The sequence below is a fragment of the Salvelinus fontinalis genome, chromosome 13 (genome assembly GCF_029448725.1).
Source record: "Salvelinus fontinalis isolate EN_2023a chromosome 13, ASM2944872v1, whole genome shotgun sequence".
Taxonomy (NCBI): domain Eukaryota; kingdom Metazoa; phylum Chordata; class Actinopteri; order Salmoniformes; family Salmonidae; genus Salvelinus; species Salvelinus fontinalis.
Window position 1 is genome coordinate 21,713,280 of NC_074677.1, and position 27,835 is coordinate 21,741,114.

The 27,835-nt window shown below is 42.7% G+C and overlaps 1 protein-coding gene and 2 long non-coding RNA genes across 6 annotated transcripts; 2 read left to right on the forward strand and 1 right to left on the reverse strand.

Annotated features, from left to right (window-relative positions):
• Positions 1–2,284: 2,284 nt before the first annotated feature.
• On the forward strand, positions 2,285–2,970 carry LOC129867781 (uncharacterized). Its single transcript, XR_008761682.1, has 2 exons — positions 2,285–2,369; positions 2,608–2,970. It is a non-coding gene; the product is annotated as an uncharacterized LOC129867781 (long non-coding RNA).
• A 362-nt stretch (positions 2,971–3,332) lies between these two features.
• On the reverse strand, positions 3,333–8,466 carry LOC129868248 (uncharacterized). Of its 4 annotated transcripts, none has more exons than XR_008761736.1 (5): positions 5,689–8,466; positions 5,402–5,486; positions 4,047–5,299; positions 3,786–3,931; positions 3,333–3,684 (listed from the first exon to the last, which is right to left on the reverse strand). It is a non-coding gene; the product is annotated as an uncharacterized LOC129868248 (long non-coding RNA). The 4 variants fall into 4 exon arrangements; XR_008761734.1 differs by having other exon boundaries at positions 4,047–4,971; positions 5,216–5,486; XR_008761735.1 differs by having other exon boundaries at positions 4,047–4,505; positions 4,652–5,486.
• A 162-nt stretch (positions 8,467–8,628) lies between these two features.
• On the forward strand, positions 8,629–12,346 carry LOC129868247 (biorientation of chromosomes in cell division protein 1-like). The gene is made up of 4 exons (XM_055942051.1): positions 8,629–8,910; positions 9,099–9,223; positions 9,430–9,629; positions 11,759–12,346. The coding sequence occupies exons 1-3, from the start codon at positions 8,770–8,772 to the stop codon at positions 9,626–9,628; spliced, it is 465 nt and encodes a 154-aa protein (XP_055798026.1). The 5' UTR covers positions 8,629–8,769; the 3' UTR covers position 9,629; positions 11,759–12,346.
• Positions 12,347–27,835: the final 15,489 nt, after the last annotated feature.

Below are 27,835 nucleotides of genomic sequence, written 5' to 3' on the forward strand. Positions count from 1 at the left end.
AACTATAATTACAGCAGTAGTTTGACTTTTTTTTAATAGTTATTAACAAACAAATTCTTATTTTCAATGACAGCCTAGGAATAGTGGGTTAGCTGCCTTATTCAGGGGTAGAAGGACAGATTTTTACCTTGTCAGCTCAGGGATTTGATCTTGCAACCTTTCGGTTACAAGTCCAACGCTCTAACCACTAGGCTACCTGCTGCCCCATGTAAAATTTAAATCTCTGCGTGAAAACAGTGTGATGCCTGTTTCAATTATCAGGGACTGATAAAGCACTAAATTAGAGGTATTGCTAGAGAAGATAGAGTACTAATCAGGGTTAAATTGGTGTTTTGTTGCACTGTCCCCATAATTCATGGATTTTCTATCATAATGTAGCACACAGTAACTCTAGTCCATTGTTTTTTATTTATTTCGCCAAGAACAAATTCTTATTTACAATGACGGGCTACACTGTCCAAACCCAGATGACACTGGGCCAAATGTGCACCGCCCTACGGGACTCACAATCACAGCCAATTGTGACACAGCCTGGATTTGAACCAGCGTGTCTGTAGTGCCACCTCTAGCACTGAGAGGCAGTGCCTTAGACTGCTGTGCCACTCAGGAGCACTCGGGAGCCCATTGTTGTCCCTAAACCATGGGTGATTGGACTCTTCCTCATGCAGTTCCTTCCTATCTTACCCCTGTAAAAACCTATAGGAATATCCATTTACAAATACTCATTGAAATGTAACTATTGCACCACAGACTAAGACCTGGTAATTGAAGTCATTTTACTGAAGTGTAGAATTTGATCATAATCCTAAAGACATAAGGTAAAGTCGAATGAAGCTGTTGGTGCATAACATTTCTCTTCAGTTGAAAATGTGAAATCTGGAGTTGCCTTGGCAACAAAGAGACTTGATCAGACAATGGAGTAAATTGGTTTCTGGTTTAATGTGTGTGCATTATACTACATTAAATATTTTCACTAGGTGTAAATGTCTATTTCTAAGTGCTACAATGAAAATACAGATAAATACAAGCCCCATGAGATATCTCACACAAATATAGTTTCAAAATTCACATTATACTGTCACAAGTCAGCCTTACTTTTGTTGTACCTAGCCTTTGTCCCATCTATCTGAGTGTGTACCGGTGACATCGCTAGGCCTATTTTAGGGGGGCTTTAAAATATTCATTAGTCACACCTAAATAAATCAATATCAGTCAATATATTTTATTTGTAATTTCTTTTTTTTTCATCAACCGTTCCATCGCATTTTACAGGCTGACTACACTGCTTTATAGAAGCAGGTACCCACGTGCCATCTCCTCATTGGTTATACCCACCTGGGTGACTGAAAGACGAACGAGGTCAGTGGCGGTAATGCACCTAATTTATGAAAGTTGCCAATCGCAATATAATGTCGAGAAGAAAAGCCTGGAAGGAAGAAGAATGACTAGAAACGATTCGGTTGACCGTTTTATGTGTGGATTAATTGGCGGAGTAAAGGACCTTGTGCATTTCAGGTAAAATAACAACTCAATGTTTATTACATTTTTTATTTATTATTATTATTAGTAGTATTTTTTATATGAACATAACAAATACAAAAAACCTGAAATATACAAACAAGAGTACATAAACCTAATAGACAGGGGTATTACATATCAAGATTAATTTTCAATTTGTTAAATACTTTTATGGTGCGTATTGCTTTTTGGTTTTTACATTTAGTGATCATTTCAAAATAACATTTCAATTTTATCTTAAATAATGTGAAGAGGGTTTTGTTCTCTGCCCACTTCATTTTATGGACAAAGAATCTTCCATGAAAGATAAACAAATTAACAATTAAAGTAAAATCAGGGTCCATATCATTTGGGTCTATATAAAACATAATATCAGTCTTTCACATTAACATTAATAGTTGTTTCTTTTCAAATAAAATCTTCTAACTCACTCCAAATTTTTCTGACATAAGAACAGTCCCAAAATAAATGGTCAAGAGTTTCTGGGTCACAACCACAAAATACACAACTCAATGTTTATATCCCAGGACAAATTAGCTAGCAACAGCAAGCTAGCTAAATAGGACAAATTAGCTAGCAATAAAAAATAAATAAAAATAAAAACTAATTAGCTAGCAAGTGCAAGCTAGCTAGCTAAATTACAATAAATGTTTTATGCTTTTCGACCTGTACCCAAATGAATGTAATTGGTTCAGAGTTTGTTTTGATATTTTAACCTGCGTGTCGAGATCGCGTTTGGTGTGGGGGGACAAAATACATGTTTGCACGATGGCGCACGCGCGCAGCTGGTTTGGGTTCCGTGTTATAGACTTTCTTCAGCAAAGATGTCTGACAAATATTAGGACGCAAATGTAAGTGATTATAACGTCACAACGAATCATGCAACAACAAAAAATTACAGTTGACATGTATATGTTAGTTAGTGTAGAGACAAACGATTATGCATTTTTTTTTTTATCATAAAGTTAATTTGAGAAAATTGCGATTTAGCAAGCTAGCTGACTAGCTAACATTAGCCAGCGAAGTTATCTGGTTAGCTTTATGAGCGTTGTGACATGAGTATGAAATTGTAATTGTTTAATGTTTTAGGGACTCCTGAAACAACCAGCAAACCAGGCTGTCGACTTGTGAAACAGTGGATGTAAAGAATCTAGCTAGCTAAAGCTTTTACTGCAAATTGAATGTACAATTTTGTAAGCTTGCCTTCCTGATATTTGATATGCAATGCAGATAGATGAAATAACGTAGCTAGCTATGTAGAATATAACTTTGAGTAGATATCTACTCAACTAATATTGAGTAGAATATAACTTTGTGCCAAGGATACAAGTCGTATACGTATACATGTAGTTATTACCATGCATGAGATCCCCACATTGTAGCCTGTGCATTTAATATATTCACTGATCATGTACTCTACCTTGGCAAATAAAGGTACAGTTCAGGTTTGAATGTCTTTCAGATTATTTTTCAGTCATATCCAATACCAGGAGTATCAAATTCCAGTCTTTGAATGATGTTGTGTCTCCATGTATGTATTACAATTATACACTTCAACAGTGTTTACCAATCTTGGTCATCAATGGTTACACATTGTAACTAATAGACTAGAAACAGGATTTAACTAGTTAAAGGCTGATTTGTAATTAATATATACAGAAATAGAATATAAAAACAGTGCACTACACTTCCTATGCATCATGTAAATTGTCTACAACCGGTTCATCTGAATATCCAATGCCATTCATCTGCATTGATCTGATAAACACAGGATAGGTGTAGTATTTCATTAAATGAGACAATTTCAACCAGTAGAGAATTAAACACTTTATTGAAAGAAGTTCTTTAACCAAGTGTTATAAATACATGCATTATAAATATAATTGTAATATTATAAATACAAGTTCAATCTGTACATCAATGCACATCTTTTGTGCAATATAAAAACAGAGGAAGAAAGAGGTGGAAAAGACAAAGGGAAAGGGGTAAGAACATAGGAGCAGGGAAGGCAGCATATGATTAATGAATCACAGTGCAACCCAAATATTCTCTCAGTTCATCACAATTACATAATAGTGTCTCAAGTCGGCCCAAAGGTTATCTTAAGAGCAGGTGAGGTGGCGATGACGGGACTGGGAGTTGGCATCCTCTCTCACATCAAAACATCTGCAGACAAGAGACAGATGGATAGAGAGAGCATGTTTAAGCCTTGTTTTTATTCTAACATTGTTAGTCATCATAATAATCAGGTGAAATGCAAAACTGACCTTGGATTAACTCTGGGACTACTGCATCCCTATCTGTATTTCACTGTAAAGCATCTCTTTAATAATACTTCCTGTTGACTTGACCAAGTGCCCTCTATGTAGCCAGTTCAGATGCGGGAGGGGTTCACTGACACAGCTGATATAACCTAGAGGATTTAGGGAGAAGAGGAGAGAGGGATGAAGTGAAGGAGAGAGACTGTTATTGAGAAAATAAGGTAGTTAGAGAGACAGTGTTCAACAGGAATCTGTGTGTGGCCTCACCTGGTGTCCACACCACAGTAAGTGGCTGCAGGGTACTTAATGCTGAAAAACATGAACGGGCACATGAGTACAAACAATATAGCGTAGTTATAGAAATAAGGAAGTGTCTTACTATTCTCCATGGTTGGCCCTCTTGCCTATTTGTTGAAGGTGGAATGAGCCACAGTGATACACTTGAGCCTGCTTACTGCACAACACAATCCATCAATCAGATTGATACATGAGTGTGTAGGTGTGGGTTATAGGGTGTCTAATTGTTCTACATTTTTTCAATATGGGTGACTTAAAAGAGCCTGTTGTTTTTGTACAGACATCACACCCTCACCTGAACAGCACCGTCACCTGAACAGCACCTCACCTGAACAGCACCTCACCTAAACAGCACCCTCACCTAAACAGCACCCTCACCTAAACAGCACCCTCACCTAAACAGCACCCTGACCTAAACAGCACCGTCACCTGAGAAGTAGAAATCAAAGGGAGAGAAACTGGGAGTTGAATAACTGCAGTTGACATAGCTAAGTAAATGGAAGAATACTCTTATTGCAATGTGAATGGCTCTTAAAAGAGCCTTTGGTTGTGCATAGTGTAGTCTATGGTGTTACCAGGGAACAGCACCCTCTTCGAAGAAGTAGGAGGTGAAGATCTCCCGCACACAGATTGCCTCTCTTACTGCGTTGTTGGACCCTATCCTTGAAACATCCTGCAGAGCAGCAGACTCCTCCTCTGACACACGCCGGCGAGCTGCAGATCCCCTCCTGGTCCTCGAGTCCATCCTCATGAAGTTATGCAGGACACAGGTAGCCTTCACACACCTGAATTCCCCCAGGAGGCAGTCCCAGATGGCTCTGGTCACCCAACCTTGCAGTGCCCTACATGTTAACTGTAGGCAATCATTTTGAAGGAATCTCCAGTTACAAGGTATCTAGGAATATGGAAGACAATGTCATGATTAGACTTACATCACCAGGTCATTGTGTATTACTAAAGTATAATATACCTGATAACATTGGATTGATAGATGCATGGGCGCACATATGTACATGTGACAATAACAGGATAATATCAAGGATAGCATCACAAATGAATACATAAATATCACTTGAAGCTTGATGAGTTGATCATTTGAATCAGCTGTGCAGTACTAAGGCAAAAACAACAATGTGCACCCCTTTGAGTCCCCAGGACTGAGAACCACTGCTCTTCATATGTAGACAGGCTTTCGTAGTGCTCTTTATCTGAGGACAGAAAACCTCACAAGAAACAGACTTCATTATAGTCAAATTACACCGAACTGAATATTATGTTACTATTATCTCCGTCCTCACTTCTAGGGACAGGAATTACACAAGTACCTGCCCTATCCAGAATAGCCTCCTCTCTCACTGACAGTTGGGGCTGCTCTCCTTTCACCCTCCTCCATGGCTGTTAGCAAGCTACCTACAAATGCATTTGGAGTTTGTTTTTTACAGTGATAAATACATCAAGATAGCTAGCTAATATGAAGTTAGGTAGCTGATGATATTTAATTCACTTAGCAATCTATACAGTATGTGAAGTTGGCTAGATAGCATTTAGCAGCTCATTTGAGTTAGTCTGAACATAGCTTTTTTTTTTACATTTTCTAAATGTATTTACTTACTTGAATAGGTTCTCCCAGCCATGTGGACAATTGGAAACAAGGCAACAAAGACTTTGTCACTAGAGCGTTTTAGAGGATATTACTTTTGAACTATGTACCCATTTAATACCCAGACCTTCATACAAACTAGCTATGCCGAATTCTTGACGCACAAACTATTTGCTGCCATATGCTGCCAGCACGCCTACAAGCGAGTCACAATGGACGGCCAAAGCGGCACGCGGCAATTTACCGCTATCTAGTGTACATGCAAATATACCACGACTAAGGGCTGTTCTTATGCACGACACAGCGCAAAGTGCCTGGACACAGCCCTTAGCTGTGGTATAGTGGCCATATATCATAAACCCCTGAGGAGCCTTATTGCTATTATAAACTGGTCACCAACATAAATAGAGCAGTAAAACTCAATGTTTTATGGTCTGATATACCATGGCTTTCAACCAATCACAATTCAGGGCTCAAACCACCCAGTTTATAAAAGCACATAATCCCAAAGTAAGTGCTCCAAAACACTCCTTTCTTAGATTCTCAATCCATGTGCCAACCAGGAAGAATAGAGTCCTGACTCATTTACATTTTAGCAGACACACTTACCCAGAGTTCCTTACAATAGTGAATGCATACATTCTTATACTTAATTTTTCTTCTTCATACGGGTCCCCCGTGTAAATCAAATCTACAATCATGTGGCGTTGCAAGCACCATGCTTTACACAGGACTCTACAAGGATATACCAGTGGGAGCACAATGACATACTGATCCCAAAAACCAGGACTGCAATCCAACTGTAAAATGATTACAGTACAGCATGCCAGCCTGATTCTGCTAAATTGGCAGAGTTATGATTGGGACTAGTTCCATTAAGTATTTGTGTGCGTGTGTGTTTTCATGCCGGGGTGCTTTGTTTTTGTTGTTTGGTGGCAGTTACAGAATATCTTATTGTACAGATCAAAGATACATATGCCATAGCACATGTCGAAAAACTGTCAACTACAGCTGGAGACTACAGCATTGCATAATTAAACCTCTCTGCTCAAGCTGCTTTAACTCTGACACATACTGATGTTATGTCACCATCTTGTGGCCCATTGGTGGTCTAAATCTGGATGATTTAATTACTGTGCTCAAACCATCTCTGAGGCAACATGAAATGAATACAATCCATTAATAAGCATAACTGCATAGTGAAAAAGACAATGCCGTACAGAGGGTGTACCTCGACTCTCCATTTTGGTATATGCATATGTTATACACAAACAAGGTGTATGAAAAAATAGGTTTGAGATCATCTGATTTGCCTCTACGGCTCTCTGTCATTTCCAAACACGTTGACAAATTGCAGAAGGGTTGTCAATTCACAGTAGCCAATTTGCATTTTTCCTCTGCCAATGAGAGCCAAACTAAACAGTCCTCCAGGTTTCAACTGTATTTGTCACATGCACAAGTACAGTGAAATTATTAATATGCAAACCCTACCCAACAGTGCAGTACTCACTATCAAAAAAGTTGAACTAATTAAAAATGTGAACATTTAAAAAACACACAAAATAAGAAATAAGAGAGGAGGCTATATACATGGTATACTCCCAGTACAAAGGGTTAGCCTACAAGACCATGGTGTACTTACATGGAAACAATGTTACAATACATAAAGACACTGTCCTCCTCATCAGACCCCACTTGTTTCTCCATCCTCTTCCCTCAGTGTCACCATGGTTCCTCTCCCTAGTTGCCTGGCAACCAGCTACTCCTGGAAATTGAGGAGACTATAGTTGACATTATAATTAAAGACCACCCCCACCATTTACAATAACTATATTTATTAAAGAAAATAATTGCAAAACAAAATCATATCTCTGTAGTTAATTTTTGTAATATAGGCCTAAATTACAAAACAATTCACATTTAGGTTATTTATAAATCAGCCACATGGCCAATAGTCTAACACTTGAATTACCTCAAGGGTTTTTTAAAAGAGCCATGTGGTATTATTATTCAAATAAACAGAAGATGCTGTCTGACAATGTGAGTCAGATAAACATAATTTAGTGTGCAAATTGCAGCAATTGAGGTTGTTATGTAACACTCACATGGCCATAAAAAAAAAAACATCACAAATACAGATGTCTTTTTTCCCAGTCTCACCCACACCAGACCTATAATCACCATCCCATCTTAGATGGACACTGTCTATTTGATCTGTCACACAGGAAATGTATGAATTGATTAGGCACAAATTGATTTTATCATTATGCAAAACCAAGTCCTGTAATCCATAGGCCTATATCTAAATTGTTATGAGGTTGTCTACATTTACCAGTAATTCTATGCAATTTACAGGAAAGATATACGTACATTGTGAGTATTGCTGACAATATTAGAGACATTCATTTTTTATTAAACAAGACAATGAATATGAGCTGGTCATTACTCCGTCATCAGTACATTTTGTATTTTTTAAAGTTTGAACTGTGTCTAACCAAAGAGTTCCCTCTCTGTAACCAAAAGCTAAGAGCCATTTTATTCTTGATCTGAAAATGTGGTCTGAGGCGCGGTGTGGATGGTGTGGCGCAATAGAGGAGCCTCCAGAGGCACGCAGAGGCCAAATTGAGCTCTGTTCCGCATCGCCGTGCGCCTCTCAAATGTTTTAACAATGCGGAGTGCTCCGTATAGCTCCGTATTGACATGATTGTTTGACGGTCGGTGAGGGCGGGAGGTCATGTATAACACAAACACAACAGCGCTGCTCGGCGAAACGAAATAAGTATGAATGTCCTGAGTTCTGCAGAGTCCATATCACCGTAAATGATGCACGGCCAAAGCAGAATTCGGAATGACCACGCAGGGCCTATCAGGATGAAAGGCCTAGCGTAGTAGCTAGGTAGGACACTACCCAGTAAGCAACTTCCGTATTGCAAAGCATTTTGGTACTTGTGTACACTTCCAAATCATTCTTCCACATAACTAGCTAGTTTGTAGTTTTAGACCCACGAGCAGTTATTTTGTGTCGTTTCCTCAATTGATATCATTAGTGTTACACTGGTTTATGAACAACGCTGAAATTAAACAAACATCGGAATGGCGGAGGGTGCCAGCGGTAACGCGGTGAATCTTCCTCCCGGAGATCCTCAGCTAATCGGTCTCATCGTGGAACATCTCAAGAACCGAGGCTTGTTCGACGAATTCCGCAGAGATTGCCTGGCAGATGTGGATACAAAGGTACTATATATAGCTTTTTTTCCTGACTAACTGGCTGTCAACATTTATTTTACTCAGTTAGTTAGCACGTTTACGCTTTGTGTCCAACCATGTTTTTAGCATAGCTAGCTAACGTTAGCTAGCCAGTTGTGCTGGAAAATGTTCTCAGCTATTGATCAATGCCGGTGTACTTCTGTCATTGCCGTCAGCCTGCCTACCAGAATCTGCGACAAAAAGTTGACAACTTTGTATCCACTCATTTGAGCACTCAAGAATGGAACCCATCAATCAACAAAAATCAAGTGCGAAATGGGCTAAGACAAAGCGTCGTGCAGTAAGTAGCTACAGTACTTCATTTACTCATAAATTTGCTTGTAAGTGTCAAATGCGTTGCTGACAGTACATATTACAGAGGATAGTGAAATCTGCACATTGGATGGCTAAGCTCATGTCCCCAGTCTGGCCTGCGGTAGGTGCTATCAGTTGCTGCTACTTATGCCACAGTCATTGGTCATCTGTACTGTCTCTGCTGTCTGTCAGGTCAGGCATGCTGGAGTCTGGAGTGGACAGAATCATCACCCAGGTGGTGGATCCCAAATTGAACCACACTTTCAGGCCCCACATTGAGGATGCCATTCATGACTTCCTGTCTGCTGAGAAGGAGGAGGGTCCATCCAACAGTCAATCAGAGACTGAGCAACAAGATGCTCCAAGCCACACTGGACCCAAAACGCCATGAGGTCAGTGCGTCTTTTTAATTTATTTAATTTTATTTCACCTTTATTTAACCAGGTAGGCCAGTTGAGAACAAGTTCTCATTTACAACTGCTACCTGGCCAAGATAAAGCACAGCAGTGTCACACAGACAACAACACAGAGTTACACATGGAATAAACAATAAACAAGCCAATAACACAATAAACAAGTCAATGACACAGTAGAAAAAAAAGAAAGTCTATAAACAGTGTGTGCAAAAGGCATGAGGTAGGCAATAAATAGGCCATAGTGGCGAATAATTACAATTTAGCAGATTAACACTGGAGTGATAAATGAGCAGATGATGATGTGCAAGTAGAGATACTGGTGTGCAAAAGAGCAGAAAAGTAAATAAAAACAGTATGGGGATGAGGTAGGTAGATTGGGTGGGCTATTTACAGACGGACTATGTACAGCTGCAGCGATCGGTTAGCTGCTCAGATAGCTGATGTTTAAAGTTGGTGAGGGAAATAAGTCTCCAACTTCAGCGATTTTTGCAATTCGTTCCAATCACTGGCAGCAGAGAACTGGAAGGAAAGGCGGCCAAATGAGGTGTTGGCATTGGGGATGACAAGTGAGATATGCCTGCTGGAACGTGTGCAGGTGTTGTTATCTTGACCAGTGAACTGAGATAAGGCAGAGATTTACCTAGCATAGATTTATAGATAACCTGGAGCCAGTGGGTCTGGCGACGAATATGTAGCGAGGGCCAGCCGACTAGAGCATACAGGTCGCAGTGGTGGGTGGTATAAGGTGATTTGGTAACTAAACGGATGGCACTGTGATAGACTGCATCCAGATTGCTGAGTAGAGTATCGGAGGCTATTTTGTAGATGACATTGCCGAAGTCGAGGATCGGTAGGATAGTCAGTTTTACTAGGGTAAGTTTGGCGGCGTGAGTGAAGGAGGCTTTGTTGCGAAATAGAAAGCCGATTCTAGATTTGATTTTGGATTGGAGATGTTTAATATGAGTCTGGAAGGAGAGTTTACAGTCTAGCCAGACACCTAGGTATTTATAGTTGTCCACATATTCTAGGTCGGGACCGTCCAGGGTGGTGATGCTAGTCGGGCGGGTGCGGGCAGCGAACGGTTGAAAAGCATGCATTTGGTTTTACTAGGGTTTAAGAGCAGTTGGAGGCCACGGAAGGAGTGTTGTATGGCATTGAAGCTCGTTTAGAGGTTAGTTAGCACAGTGTCCAAAGAGGGACCAGAAGTATACAGAATGGTGTCGTCTGTGTAGAGGTGGATCAGGGAATCGCCCGCAGCAAGAGCGACATCATTGACATATACAGAGAAAAGAGTCGGCCCGAGAATTGAACCCTGTGGTACCCCCATAGACTGCCAGAGGTCTGGATAACATGCCCTCCGATTTGACACACTGAACTCTGTCTGCGAAGTAGTTAGTGAACCAGGCAAGGCCGTCATTAGAGAAACCAAGGCTATTGAGTCTGCCGATAAGAATACGGTGATTGACAGAGTCGAAAGCCTTGGCCAGGTCGATGAAGACGGCTGCACAGTACTGTCTTTTATCAATGGCGGTTATGATATCGTTTAGTACCTTGAGCGGGCTGAGGTGCACCCGTGACCGGCTCGGAAACCGGATTGCACAGCGGAGAAGGTACGGTGGGATTCGAAATGGTCAGTGATCTGTTTATTAACTTGGCTTTTGAAGATTTTAGATAGGCAGGGCAGGATGGATATAGGTCTGTAACAGTTTGGGTCTAGGGTGTCACCCCCTTTGAAGAGGGGGATGACCGCGGCAGCTTTCCAATCTTTAGGGATCTCGGACGTTACGAAACAGAGGTTGAACAGGCTGGTAATAGGGGTTGCAACAATGGCGGCGGATAGTTTCAGAAAGAGAGGGTCCAGATTGTCTAGCCCAGCTGATTTGTACGGGTCCAGGTTTTACAGCTCTTTCAGAACATCTGCTATCTGGATTTGGGTGAAGGAGAAGCAGGGGAGGCTCGGGCGAGTAGCTGCGGGGGAGGCGGAGCTGTTGGCCGGGGTCTAACACCTTAACATAAACATCATGGGCACATCTATAGGCATTGAACTAGAGTATAATCTCAGAGTTTCCCGTTCTCACAGTTTGTCTTCTCTCCTTTTACTTCAGGTACAGAGAAACGTTTTCTGCTGAAGGTAGACATCTTCTAGCGCTCCATCCGGCTGGATGTACAAGGACCTACTGTCTCGTAATCATGGAGCAAGAGGTTTGCACAACTCTTAGTCTTTCTTCATGTGGAGAAACCAAGCCGTGGATGTTAGCTGTCAATGCTAACAGCTACCAAATAATGCCCATGACAAGTCAAAGGGGTGCAAATGACACTATGGTATTGCACCCTCAAACTCAACTCTGGACCTCGAAGCCAGTTCCGCTGCATTTTTTCATTATTCCCTTCTAATCAGGGACTGATTTTGACCTGAGACACCAGGTTGTGTACAATTCATTATCAGGTAGAAGAAAACCTGCAGGCAACGGACCTCGTAGGCTAAGAGTTGAGTACCCCAGGTATAGCACATGGAATTTTGTTTGTGGTTATTGAATTAAAGAGACTGGTAACTTTTTTTTCTTTTTTTTTTCTTAAGAGCAGGAAGTAGCCATTGTAATGTTGGCTTACAGATTTTGTTCCTCAGTTTGACACTTATTGGTGAATATTGTAAATGTCATTCACCAATAAATTAATGATTTGGTAGAAATGTGTACACTGCCCTGTCATTTGTTAAACTCTGTCAATACTGTGCTGTACTGGCTGTGGTAAGACTACATAGTTCAGTTAGCCTAGAGCAGCGTTTCCCACACTTTGTCCTCAGGACCCCAAGGGGTGAAAGTTTTGTTTTTTGCCTTCGCAGTACACAGTTGATTTCCTATAATTTTTATTAGATTGGAATGATCACAGCATTATCACATTTGGATCCATCCAGAGCACAATCAGTGAGATCTCTTCAGGGTAGGAAGGTGTACTGCGTTACATAGAGGACACAGTCCATAAAAGGGAGTGCTGCAGTTTTAGCTAGTTCAAGACTAAACACCTGGAGTACAACCCAGGTTATGAAACTAGCTGCCAGGGCGGAGGGAGTAGAACAGGCTGCCTCTGACTGAGGCTTGTTGGCATTCCTCTGGGCAGGCAGGGTGCAAGTTGATTGGCAGTGCCTGGGAGCACGGCATGGTTGCTGTCTCAACACATCCATGCTATATTTCTCTCGCTGTCCTCAGCCGTGTAGGAGTGAGGCTTAGCTCCATGGCCCTAAGATGCAGCTCCAAGGCCCCCAGTAAAGGGAGGGGGACGAGGGGCTCTGGATGAGCTGTGCAGAGTGTTCCCGCCTGGCTGGGACAAAGGTTGAATTGTCAGAGCTGCCTGGATGGAGCTGCTTCTGTCATTCACCACCTCGCCTCTGAGGACGTGCATACTAGCAGGCCCACTGTGCTGCACCACTGAGAACTGGCAAGCAAGGCCTTTGTTCTCTTTTTTTTTTTTTTTTTATCAGAGACCTCCACACACCGACACTACAGAATGGCTTTTAGGAGTGGTATAAAGAATTTTGTAAGGAACTTGTGTGTAGTAGACCGATAAGCATTTATGGCAAGTGGATACTAGTGACACATTGGACTTTGAACACATACACAAATTGAATAAAGGACCTGGTGGTGTGTCAGCTTTTCAGAGACCAGCAGCATGGCTACGTGACTCCAGCCCCCACCCTGACATCAGTGTCTGCTGCTCACGCTAATTAAGATGCTTTGCAACAGTTCCTCCATCTGGGGAAACTCAATCCTGTCCTGATTTTAACGCTACAATTGTCAGCTGTCTGGTGTGAGTAATCAGAATCCAGGGTGAGGAATTTAATGCTCTGGCTCCACTGCACTCGAGCTGGAAGTCTCTGGTCTTCACTTTGTCTTGTCAGTAGCGGAAAGTGGGGTAAGTTGAGCCACCCTTGTTTCTAGGAAACCATACACAAAATTAATAATTTTACCAAATTCTTAGGAAAAGGTCATTTCATGGAGTCTAAAGGAAGAAACCACATGGAAAAAGTCAAATTAATATATACTAGAGGTTTCATGATGCTTCTATCTAGACCAAAGTAGATAATTTTATACATCAGTTGGGGTCTCTAAGTTTCAGTATGAGGTCCTAAACCTGCATAAAAGTGCATCCTTGTAGCTGTGTGGGCTAATTTAGACCAAATGTTTGCCTTGGGGTAAATTTAGCCAATGTTTGAACAAATTGAAGTGTTTTCTTACCAGGTGTTGTGCAAGGCATTATCAACAGGGCCTGGCCAATGCTAAGTGTTAAAAAAAAGTGTTTGTTAAAAGATGCTTAAAATGTTTGAAAAAAATGTGATTGTGTTGAATTGTTTGGGAAATAAAGTTAGACATGGTTTCAAAAAGTTAGTGGTAAAATTTAATTCAGTACATACATTTGTAGGTGGCTTAACTTACCCTGTCCTGTGGCTCAACTTACCCCATACCCGGAGTAAGTGCCAAGAGACCTTTTTCCCCAAAATGTTCTTAACTGTATGTTTACATGTATATTTTGAATATTTCTAGGGATACACAACATCCTGAAATATATGTAGGTATCTTTGTTAGAAAGAATACTATACTGAACAAGTGAGCCATATTAAGAAGCTGATTAAAATGCATGATCATTACACAGGTGCACCTTGTGCTGGGGACAATAAAAGGTCACTCTAAAATGTGCAGTTTTGTCACACCACATAATGCCACAGATGGCTCATGTTTAGAGGGTGCGTGCAATTGGCATGCTGACTATAGGAATGTCCACCAGAGCTGTTGCCAGATGATTGAATGTTAATTTCGCTAGCAGAAGCCGACCTCCCAATGTCGTTTTAGAGAATTTGGCAGTATGTCCAACTGACCTCACAACTGCAAACCAGGTGCAACCACACCTGCCAAGGACCTCCACATCCAGCTTTTTCACCTGCAGGATCGTCTGAGACCAGCCACCTAAACAGTTGATGAAACGGAGGAGTATTTCTGTCTGTAATAAAGCCCTTTTGTGGGGAAAAAATCATTCTGATTGGCTAGGCATGAAATTGTTGCATAATGTGTTTATATTTTTGTTCAGTCTATATCTTGACAAAGTAAAGCTGAATATATAAAATGGCTAAATTTAAACCACTCTCCACTACCTTTTCTACAGGTCACAGTATGTGGTTGGGATTACCCATGAACCCTTATTGAATTTTGGTCACTTATTACGCATGCATTATACAATTAAAAGCAATGCCAATTTATGACCAGATCGTCTCAACACAATCACATTATTCTGAACAGTAAAGGTCAAGTTGTGTTCCAGTCCAGAACTCTCACAGCAGCAACAGCAACATCTTCCTCCCACACAATGGAGGAGCAGAGTGTACAGGGCTGTACAGTACCAGATGCTTTGGCAGTATCTGAAATGTAAGACAACCCCCACTAGGGGGCAAAGTGATCCTAACAAGCTCAGGGACATCCTCCTCTAGCTGTTGGTCTTGAGTCTGGCTTGACCCGGCTAAACTGACAAAGTATCATGTATAGTTTCTGGAGAATAACATAGTATCATGTATAGTTTCTGGAGAATAACAAAGTATGCAACCAATACAACAGGGAGAGGTATGTTTTTATTTGAATATAGCTGGTCAGCTGTGGGGTTTCAATCAATCAAATTTATAAGGCCCCTTTTCATATCAGCCAATGTCACAAAGTATTATACAGAAACCCAGCATAAATTCCCAGAGAGCAAGCAATGCAGATGTAGAAGCACAGTGGCTAGGAAAAACTCCCATAGAAAGGCAGGAACCTAGGAATAAATGTAGAGAGGAACCAGGCTCTGAGGGGTGCCGAGTGGAGATTATAACAGTGCCAAGATGTTCAAATTTTCATAGAGGACCATTGTTGTGCTGCTGCTCTGTTCCTGGTCACTATCTTGTGTCAGTATGTGAGCAACACATCATGACGTAATCATGACTCCCTAATTAGAATTTTGGAATATTGCACAATCATAGCAATCATTTCAATTATTTCGGAAAAATATAATATTTGTAGGACATAGCAAGCTGATTTACCATCATCGTCAAGTGTAAACAAAAAAAAAAAAAAACTAAAACCCAAACTCTGCCCAGTACTAAATCGCTCACGGATGAGATAGGACACAGGGTTGAACTATGCATTGTGTAAGAAACCAAGTGACACAGCACTTTTGGCCCCAGATTTGCAGCAATTAAGTTCAGGGTCCTTGGAGGGTACTGGTAATATAGTGTGAAATTGTGTGTTGTGTTCACTGCACATCTTGGGGGCAAAAGTCTCAGCTGTCATTGCATTGGTTTTCTGAACCAGAGTAATTATTGAAATGGGACAGAGTAGGGGTAAATTCACCCCCTCCCCTTAACCCTATTAGAGCACAGCTGCACGTTGGACCCAGAGTTGTCCCTCAGAGGCCCAAGCCACAACAATTAAATCCCCATTCCTCTGCAAAGCCTTGGTGCATCTGTTCATTTAATTACCCCTCATATTTCTCACACGTTAGTTGGGGGATTCATTACATATAGTGGTACACTGAGGTTGCCCGATCCAGGACCTCTCTGCCCAGATGTGCATTAGGCAAGGTCATTTTCACCACTAGACACAAGCTCCTCAGTCTCCACTCTCTTCTTCAGCCAGGGACTATACAGACGTAATGAGTATTAAACGCTGTGGCGTGAAGATCTTGGCTGCCTATGGAAGCAATCCCCTTTTAAAACCTTAATGGAGGACATACTGTATGTGTGATGAAATGTGTTAGCAAATGTTATTAGCGAATTTTTGTTTTGGAACATATTTGCAAAATGATATCTTGAAAGTAATTAGTTGTGAAATAAGCACTCCATAAGGACTGAGAGGATAGTGACTGGCTACAGTATATCTATCAAAATACATTCTAGGATCCATTCATTATTACATAGTGAGAATTATAAGCAGGCATATGTACTTATTAGACAATTGTATTTATTGTACATTGTCGTTTACAAATATTGTGAATTTTGCCATTACAGGTACATTCGGCCCGCTTATTCATAGTGAGAGGGAAGAAAGCAAGTTAGCAACATCAGCACAGCTTGGCTATTCCTCGGCAGATGTCAGCTCTTGTGTAATTTCATTGATTTATCCACTTGTTTTTGGCATGAGCCTGAAACACACGTTCAATGTCAGGCAATGTGCAGATTGGAGGAGACGTTGTGTGGAGAGTGAGGCCCGTGGTGTTTTCCCACGTGGTCGGGGTCCTCTAGTAGGGGACACAACAAGCCCTTTCTCTACTCTCTCTGCATGCATTGTCTGAGCCTTCCTGACCTATTACAGCAGAACACAAACCAGGTGCCTTCAACAATAACAGGAGGTTTTATAGAAGTATCACACGTCCTCCATCCTCAACCCACGTCCTCCATCTCTTTACTCGCAATCTGAAGCAATAGAACATGTGGTATCATACAACCTTTAGTCCTCATTCATGAGGACATTCCAATGAGTTGTTGTTGATGCTGCAGGGTATCTACAGTACAGTCCCATGACTTACAGTGCCTTGCAAAAGTATTCATCCCCCTTGGCGTTTTTCCTATTTTGTTGCATTACAACCTGTAATTTAAGTGGATGTTTATTTGGATTTCATGTAATGGACATACACAAAATAATCCAAATTGGTGAAGTGAAATGAAAAAAATGACTTGTTTCAAAAAATTCAAAAAAATTAAAAACAGAAAAGTGGTACGTGCATATGTATTCACCCCCTTCACTATGAAGCCACTAAATAAGATCTGGTGCAACCAATTACCGTCAGAAGTCACATAATTAGTTAAATAAAGTTCACCTGTGTACAATCTAAGTGTCACATGATCTGTCACATAATCGCAATATATATACACCTGTTCTGAACGGTGTCTGAAACACCACTAAGCAAGCGGCACCACGAAGACCAAGGAGCTCTCCAAACAGGTCAGGGACAAAGTTGTGGAGAAGTACGGATCACGGTTTGGTTATAAAAAAATATCTGAAACCTTGAACATCCCACGGAGCACCATTAAATCCATAATTTTTTGGGAAAGAATATGGCCGCACAACAAACCTGCCAAGAGAGGGCCGCCCACCAAATTTCAGGGGCCAGGCAAGGAGGGCATTAATCAGAGAGGAAACAAAGAGACCAAAGATAACCCTGAAGGAGCTGCAAAGCTCCACAGCGGAGATTGGAGTATCTGTCCATAGTACCACTTTAAGCTGTGCACTCCACAGAGCTGGGCTTTATGGAAGAGTGGCCAGAAAAAGAGCCATTGCTTAAAGAAAGAAATAAGCAAACAAGTTTGGTGTTTGCCAAAAGGCATGTGGAAGACTCCCCAAACATATGGAAGAAGGTACTCTGATCATATGAGACTAAAATTGAGCTTTTTGGCCATCAAGGAAAATCCTATGTCTGGCGCAAACCCAACACATCATCACCCCGAGAATATCATCCTCACAGTGAAGCATGGTGGTGGCAGCATCATGCTGTGGGGATGTTTTTCATCGGCAGGGACTGGGAAACTGGTCAGAATTAAAGGAATGATGGATGGCGCTAAATACAGTGAAATCTTTGAGGGAAACCTGTTTCAGTCTTCCAGAGATTTGAGACTGGGACGGAGGTTCACCTTCCAGCAGGACAATGACCCTAATTATACTGCTAAAGCAACACTCAAGTGGTTTTAGGGGAAACATTTAAATGTCTTGGAATGGCCTAGTCAAAGCCCAGACCTCAATCCAATTGAGAATCTGTGGTATGACTTAAAGATTGCTGTACACCAGCGGAACCCATCCAACTTGAAGAAGCTGGAGCAGTTTTTCCTTGAAGAATGGGCAAAAATCCCAGTGGCTAGATGTGCCAAGCTTATAGACATACCCCAAGAGAAGAGACTTGCAGCTCTAATTGCTGCAAAAGGTGGCTCTACAAAGTATTGACTTTGGGGGGGGGGGGGGTCCACAAAAAGGCTTCTGTTTTTTTGTCATATTTCTTATTTGTTTCACAAGAAAAAATATTTTGCATCTTCAAAGTGGTAGGCATGTTGTGTAAATCCAATGATACAACATCCCAAAAATCCATTTTAATTCCAAGTTGTAAGGCAGCAAAATAGGAAAAATTCCAAGGGGGTGAATACTTTCGCAAGCCACTGTAGGTGTCTAGAGAGTTAGGTTTCAAATGATTTCCATTAAGACATGTAGTATGTCAATGAACTACGTCCGTCTCCCAACTATATATTCATTGTTGGTACTATAGCTGTGCTATACAGAGCAACTGTCCCTGCCTCAACTCAGTTACGTCATATCAAAATGCAGCCTCTGGGATGTGTGTACTATACCTGTTTTACCCTTTCTCTTCTCTTTAGTCCATCTACATTAACAAGCTACTCGAGTTGTGTTTATACAGCGCGCACACACACACACAATGCTGCATTCTACAACTCTGACAGTTAGGCAAGACAACAACCGTGTTTACATTTTGCATAACACGGTCATGTGAGGGACAGGTGGTACAAGACTGCACTTGAACATTGTGTGTTTGAGACAATGTTTATGCTTATGTTTGCAGGTCAGGGGTCATTCAGTGGGAGATCAACACTGTTCTGTTAGGTTGTTTTTAAAGCTCTCTGCGAGGATAAAAGAGAGCGGGACAGTCACCAGTCCAAATATGGGGCGCACTATTTGTAAACCCACCCACACACAAGACCTCTTCACCCCCCCCCCCTTAAAACAAAACAACTCCCCCCTCCTCCCACCCCCTCTCCTACCTCCAATCATCCAGGGTCAGGGGGAGGAGACTAGGGACTGCTATGTCTGTGTGGCGCTGTTCCACTGGGGCCCTGTGATGTCATCATGGTGTACTACACATGGTCCTGCTGCCCTTGGGCTTACTGTGCTGTCATAAGGTCCGGAAGAATCATTCACAAAAACAGGTAGGACACCTTGTGACTGTCAGGGAGCAAGGGGTCAGCCCCTTATGACGACAGTGTCACTGGAAAGGGCTCATGCACATACGCTTGAGTTGGATGCCTCTCATGTTTGACACACCAGGCCCACGAGATGACATTTTCTACACGGAGATCTGGTTCAGAATTCGGCCCCTCCAGTGATTTATGGTCACTAGCTCATTCAACAGTGCTATGAACATAGGGATAACTCACATGTGCGGTCGTATTGGAAATAGCCACCTCGTCAGTCAGTGCCAGTCACTATGTTTAAATCTACTATTTTGGGGCCTCCCGAGTGGTGCAGCGGTCTAAGGCACTGCATCGCAGTGCTCGCTGCGTTACTACAGATCCTGGTTCGATTCCGGGCTGTGTTGCATACCGGGCTGTGTCGGGATGTCCTTGCCCCTTTGCGCTCTAGCGACTCCTGTGGCGGGCCGGGTGCATGCATGCTGACACGGTTGCCAGGTGTACGGTGTTTCCTCCGACACATTGGTGCGGCTGGCTTCTGGGTTATGCGTGCATTGTGTCAAGAAGCAGTGCGGCTTGGCTGGGTTGCGTTTCGGAGGACGCATGGCTCTTGACATTCGCCTCTCCCGAGTCCGTGCGGAAGTTACAGCGAAGGGACAAGACTGTAACTACCAATTGGATATGACGAAATTGGGGAGAAAAAGGGAGAAAAACATTCATTCAAACATTTCTGTTATTTCTCTGAATATGCCCTTCTGCTGCCCCTCACTTTGTACCCATAACATTAACTCTCTCTTTACTCTACTTAGGAGGGACAAATCAGCCGGGGATCAACGGGACTCTGTAGTGTTAGATACATCTAAGCTGACTGATACACTTGAGATCCTGTAACGATGTGCGCTGAGAGTCGAGAAGAAAGTTCAGGCACTGAGTGTTGAAAAAAATAAACACAAATAATATTAAAAGAAAGAAACACCAACAAAGCACAGACATGAAACAGAAACAATGACGACTGGAGAAGAAACCAAAGGGAGTGTCATATATATATATATATATATATATATATATATATATATATATATATATATATATATATATATATATATATATATATATATATATATATATATAGGAAAGGTAATCAGGGAAGTGATGGAGTCCAGGTGAGTCTGATGGCGCGCAGGTGCGCATAACGATGTTGACAGATGTGCGCCATAACGAGCAGCCTGGTGACCTAGAGGCCAGAGAGGGACCACAAGTGACAAATCTCCTATACACTAAGCTCAACTGGCATTGCACAATATGTCCCTCCACTTTCATGACAATTAAACCAACATCACCCATCATGACAATGTGTCTGTAGTTGATCACATTGAGAGTTTCTCTATAGCTTATATTTGGTAGTTGAGGCTGAAAGATGACGAGTATAGGAGGCAGGGTGAGTGGACAGACTCAATCTACTGTGCAGCAACACGAAATGGGATATATTGGAGAGCCTTTAAGTGACTGGAATATGTAGGTGTATCACCTGCCTCTTACACTGGCTGGGTAAATGACGTACACTGAGCGCTGCTATCAGTACATAGGATATCCTTCCAGGGAACATAACCCACTTCCTTGCATACATATAGACAAATACAACACACAACAAATTGACTGTGCTATGGTAGCAATGAGAGAGTTCTGAAGGTAGCTTTTGGAGTATGTGTGTGAATATTTGGGGGCAAGACCTCTCCAGCTCTGCTGTGCCAGCACTATGGCAGAACCTGGAGTCAGGCCAGTGTTGCACTTGGCCAGATTCAGCAAATGCCCTGTCTGGCAGAGCGGCCTCTTTTTTCAGAGTGCTTGCAAATGACTGGAGGGCTGACACGAAGAGGGGTAATGATTTAAAGCCCACGTAAGGGTCAAAGCACAGTCAGAGCTCGAAAATGTTATTTTCTACAAGGGTGCCAAAAGAGATTACCTTCACTCCCTCGGCAGGGTAACCTAGAATACTATGCCCCACAGAGCATGTGAATGCCCTGTTCAATACCTTGCTGTACTGTGCACACATGCACGCACACACACACACACACACTTAGCCTTGAAACAGGTAGCAGTCCTGAAGGGTACGTCATGATACAGAAAACAAACTATAAATCAAGGAGAGCTCCTAGCTTTCTAAAAACATTGCTTTTCTGCACCGGGGACATGGTGTGCTGCATCCCACAAGGAACTGTGACAGAGGGAAGGCCTGCCTGGCCTGCAGCCTGTGCTCTGTCTTTTCTCAGCCTGGTAAAGTGTGTTTATTTTAACGGCAGCAGCAACCCTCCTGGGAAGCCTGCTCCTTTTCTTGGCAGGGTGCGGGGCCTGTTAAAATGTGCCCTGACGTAGGAGGCTGAGACTATCGTCGCTTAACTCCGACGGTTAAGATTCACTCTGCAGAGTCGGCATCTGCTGCCACCAGAGACAAGAGCCCAGCTCCATTAGTCCCGCTGTCTGAGAGTAGAACACCCAGAGAACACTGCCCCTTAACCCCTGTGTCACCACTAGACTTTACAACAACTACTTAACTGGCACCAATTCATGGATTATATAGTAATTTGGGGTGTAACATTTATTACAACCTATCAGTTAATGTGTGTCACAAATTTTCATCCTGTGTCATTGTGTTGTCACAGCTAACGAGGAGATGTGCGTGTAGGTATAGGAAAACAAGCTATTCAGTACCTTGCATCAGTCACCAATAGACAATTTTACTGTTTTCATGAAGTAATTTTGTTTGATCTGACTCCAGAGTGGTTACATGGGTTTTACTTGTGGGGGTATTGGGATTACACAAGAGATGCATGCTTCAGACTGTTGTGAGGACCACAGACGTTATCATATTCTTTGAATGCGGTGGATCAGAAGGCTAAACAGTATGGATTTACAACAGAGGGCGCCCAGTATGCCTGTATCAGTTACCTGCATGTAACATTCACAAAGATAAATATTATTGGGGGGCGGGGGGAAACTGCGGGCGAGCAAAACCAGATTTTTGGGATATTCTCTCTTTCAACATTTTGGAAACAAATCCCACTGATTTCAAGCAGAGATCTTGGAAAAACAGAATTATAGGATAGTAATAAGCCCTCAATATAGGCTCCTCGCTTTAGCAGTTCAAATGTTTTTCTGGTTGATCAAGCAAAACATTGTGTTGTTCCAGCGTAACTCATCTACTGTTGTAGGGTTCTATTGTCTCAATGTTCCAAACAACCAACCACATACCATGACACAACACATAGCTATCATGATGTGGTCCTTGTTGTGATCACCTTCACTGTTGACTGCCATCACCCCTGATATGCAGTAGACAGGCCCCTATTTGACTGTTCTTCAGTGTCGCTTATGCTCCTGGCACCGTTGGGGCACTGAACACTTTCACTAAGGAGAGCAGTTTAGAGTGTAAACACTTGAGATGTTGTTGATAAAGTAAATATCTGTATCTTCAACAGCCTAAACATTCAGCACCAGTGCTGTAGAGGGAATGAATTCAACTGGAGTTTCGTAATCAGCTTGCAAAAGTCTTGCAACCCCCCCACCATCCGCTCCGACAAAAATCGTCCAAGAGGCTGAATCTACACCAAACAAAAATATAAAAACGCAACATCCAACAATTTCAAAGATTTGACTGAGTTACAGTTCATATAAGGAAATCAGTCAGTTGAAATACATCATTAGGCCCTAATCTATGGATTTCACATGACTAGGAATACAGATATGCATCTGTTGGTCACAGATACCTTTAACAAAAAGGTAGGGGCGTTGATCAGATAACCAGTCAGTATCTGGTGGACCCCCATTTACCTCATGCAGCGCGACATCTCCTTCGCATATAGTTGATCAGGCTGTGGCCTGTGGAATGTTGTCCCACTCCTCTTCAATGGCTTTGCGAAGTTGCTGGATATTGGCGGGCACTGGAACATGCTGTCGTACATGTCAATCCATAGCATCCCAAACATGCTCAATGGATGACATGTCTGGTGAGTATGCAGGCTGTAACGATCGTTGTTGGAAGGATTGGACCAAGGTGCAGCGTGGAAGGCGTTCATCATGTTTATTAATGTGAACCAGCAACAAAACAATAAAGAGTAACAAAACAAACGTGCAGCTTTGTAGTGCAAAAAGGCTACAATTCAAAACAAGATCCCACACACAACAGACGGAAAAGGCTGCCTAAATATGATCCCCAATCAGAGACAATGATAGACAGCTGTCCCTGATTGAGAACCATACCAGGCCAACATAGAAATACAAAAACTAGAGTACCCACCCTGGTCACACCCAAATAGAGAATAAAAAGGCTCTCTAAGGTCAGGGCGTGACACAGGCCATGGAAGAACAGTAACATTTTCAGCTTCCAGGAATTGTGTACAGATCCTTGCGACATGGGGCCATGCATTATCATGCTGAAACATGAGGTGATGGCAGCGGATAAATGGCACGACAATGGGCCTCAGGAGCTTACAGTACCAGTCAAAAGTTTGGACACACCTACTCATTCAAGTTTTTTTTTTCATTTGTACTATTTTCTAAATTGTAGAATAATAGAGTAAGATGGCGCCAGAGAAGAAGACAGACGTTTTATGTGCCCCCAAACGATTGTGTTTTTTTGTTTGTTTATCTGCAACGTTTGTCACTTATTTTTTTACTTATTTTGTACATAATGTTGCCGCTACCGTCTCTTATGACCAAAAATAACTTCTTGACATCAGGACTACGATTACTCACCACGGACTGGCAGAATCCTTTTTTTTTCTTTTTTTCCCCTGGCAAGCCCGACGCGAAAGATATACTGCTTTCTCAGGAACAGGCCCAGATCCCTGTGATTTGAGTGAAGAGGCGGAGAAAAAGAGTCCGGAGGGTGGGCTGCCTTCTGAGAATTCGTATGCAATCTAATAAACCCCCACTTCCTTCAATTCTGCTAGTAAACGCGCAATCTCTGGAGAATAAAATGGATGACCTACGCGGAAGACTAAACTACCAATGGGACATTCAAAACTGTAATATCTTATGCTTCATGTAGACGTGGCTGAACGACGACACCATCAACATACAGGCTGGTTATACGCTGCACTGGCAGGATAGAACAGCAGCGTCTGGTAGACAAGAGGTGGCGGACTATGTATAACAGCTAGTACACGATATCTAAGGAAGTCTCGAGCTGTTGCTCGCCTGAGGTAGAATATCTCATGATAAGCTGTAGACCACACCTAAATCTGTTTCACCAAATTTCTATCAGCATGTTAAATGAGCAACCAAGGGGGAAAAAAACTCTGGACCACCTTTACTCCACACACAGAGACGCATACAAAGCTCTCCCTCGCCCTCCATTTGGCAAATCTGACCATAATTCTATCCTCCTGATTCCTGCTTACAAGCACAAATTAAAGCAGGAAGCACCAGTGACTGGATCAATAAAAAAAGTGGTCAGATGAAACAGATGCTAAGCTACAGGACTGTTTTGCTAGCACAGACCGGAATATGTTCCGGGATTCCTCCGATGGCATTGAGGAGTACACCACATCAGTCATTGTCTTCATCAATAAGTGCATCGATGACGTTGTCCCCACAATGACCATACGTGAATACCCCAAACAGAAGCCATGGATTACAGGCAACATTCGCACTGAGTTAAAGGGTAGAGCTGCCGCTTTCAAGGTGCGAGACTCTAACCCGGAAGCTTATAAGAAATGCGCTATGCCCCCCGACGAACCATCAAACAAGCAAAGCGTCAATACAGGGCTAAGCTTGAATCGTACTACACCGTCTCCGATGCTCGTCTTATGTGGCAGGGCTTGCAAACTATTATAGACTACAAGGGGAAGCACAGCCGTGAGCTGCCCAGTGACACGAGCCTACCAGACGAGCTAAATCACTTCTATGCTCGCTTCGAGGCAAGCAACACTGAGGCATGCATGAGAGCATCAGCTGTTCCAGACGACTATGTGATCACGCTCTCCGTAGCCGACGTGAGTAAGACCTTTCAACAGGTCAACATTCACAAGGCTGTTGGGCTAGACGAATTACCAGGACGTGTGCTCCAGGCATGTGCTGACCAACTGGCAGGTGTCTTCACTGACATTTTCAACATGTCCCTGATTGAGTCTGTAATACCAACATGTTTCAAGCAGACCACCATAGTCCCTGTGCCCAAGAACACTAAGGCAACCTGCCTAATTGACTACAGACCCGTAGCACTCATGTCCGTAGCCATGAAGGGCTTTGAAAGGCTGGTAAGAGCTCACATCAACACCATTATCCCAGAAACCCTAGACCCACTCCAATTTGCATACCGCCCAAACAGATCCACAGATGATACAATCTCTATTGCACTCCACACTGCCCTTTCCCACCTGGACAAAAGGAACACCTATGTGAGAATGCTATTCATTGACTACAGCTCAGCGTTCAACACCATAGTACCCTCAAAGCTCATCACTAAGCTAAGGACCCTGGGACCAAACACTTCCCTCTGCAACTGGATCCTGGACTTCCTGAGGGGCCGCCCCCAGGTGGTGAGGGTAGGTAGCAACACATCTGCCACGCTGAGCCTCAACACTGGAGCCCCCCAGGGGTGCATGCTCAGTCCCCTCCTGTACTCCCTGTTCACCCAAGACTACATGGCCAGGCACGACTCCAACACCATCATTAAGTTTGCAGACGACACAACAGTGGTAGGCCTAATCACCGACAATGACGAGACAGCCTACAGGGAGGAGGTCAGAGACCTGGCCGGGTGGTGCCGGAATAACAACCTATCCCTCAACGTAACCAAGACTAAGGAGATGATTGTGGACTACAGGAAAAGGAGGACCGAGCACGCCCCCATTCTCATCGATGGGGCTGTAGTGGGGCAGGTTGAGAGCTTCAAGTTCCTTGGTGTCCACATCACCAACAAACTGGTCCAAACACACCAGTCATGAAAAGGGCACGACAAAGCCTAGAAACTAAAAAGATTTAGAACCTCCTCAAAAGGTTCTACAGCTGCAACATCGAGAGCATCCTGACTGGTTGCATCACTGCCTGGTACGGAAATTGCTCGGCCTCCGACCGCAAGGCACTACAGAGGGTAGTGCGTACGGCCCAGTACATCACTGGGGCTAAGCTGCCTGCCATCCAGGACTTCTACACCGGGCGGTGTCAGAGGAAGGCCCTAAAAATTGTCAAAGACCCCAGCTACCCCAGTCATAGACTGTTCTCTCTATTACTACATGACAAGCGGTACCGGAGTGCCAAGTCTAGGACAAAAAGGCTTCTCAACAGTTTTTACTCCCATGGCATAAGATTCCTGAACTGGTATACAAATGGCTACCCGGACTATTTGCATTGTGTGCCTCCCCCCAACCCCTCTTTTACGCTGCTGTTACTCTCTGTTTATCATATATGCATAGTCACTTTAACTATACATTCATGTACATACTACCTCAATTGGCCCAACCAACCAGTGCCCCCCGCACATTGGCTAACCAGGCTATCTGCATTGTGTCCCGCCACCCACCATCCACTCTTTTACGCTACTGCTACTCTCTGTTTATCATATATACATAGTCACTTTAACCATATCTACATATACATACTACCTCAATCAGCCTGACTAACCAGTGTCTGTATGTAGCCTCGCTACTGTTATAGCCTCTCTACTGTATATAGCCTGTATTTTTACTGTTGTTTTATTTCTTTACCTACCTATTGTTCACCTAATACCTTTTTTGCACTGTTGGTTAGAGCCTGTAAGTAAGCATTTCACTGTACAGTCTACACCTGTTGTATTCGAATAAACTTTGATTCGATTTGATTTGTGCACAACATTTTACAAAAATAAGCTCATGAACATGGGACCAACACTTTACATGTTGCATTTATATATATTTTTCAGTTACCTACCCCCTACATTAGACTTTATTCGGCCATGGAGGGACATACAGTACATCTTTGGACAGTGGGTGAAAGGCGTTGCTGAACTTGTCTTCTGCTGGCACTGAGACTCTCGCTGAGAGACAGATACTGTAGCTTCTCATCCTGTCCCATTATCGGATCTCTCCCCTTCTGTAAATACATTAATATTAGCCTAACTAAACACTGGGGCCATTTCTAGGACCCTGTTATTACTGGGGGAAGTATGCCATTATGCCCAGACCTCAGTACACAGGTCGATGATATATACCGTTGATGATATATGCTGTGTAACACTTAGACCCCCCCCCCCCCCCCCCTCTAACCCTTCTAACATTCA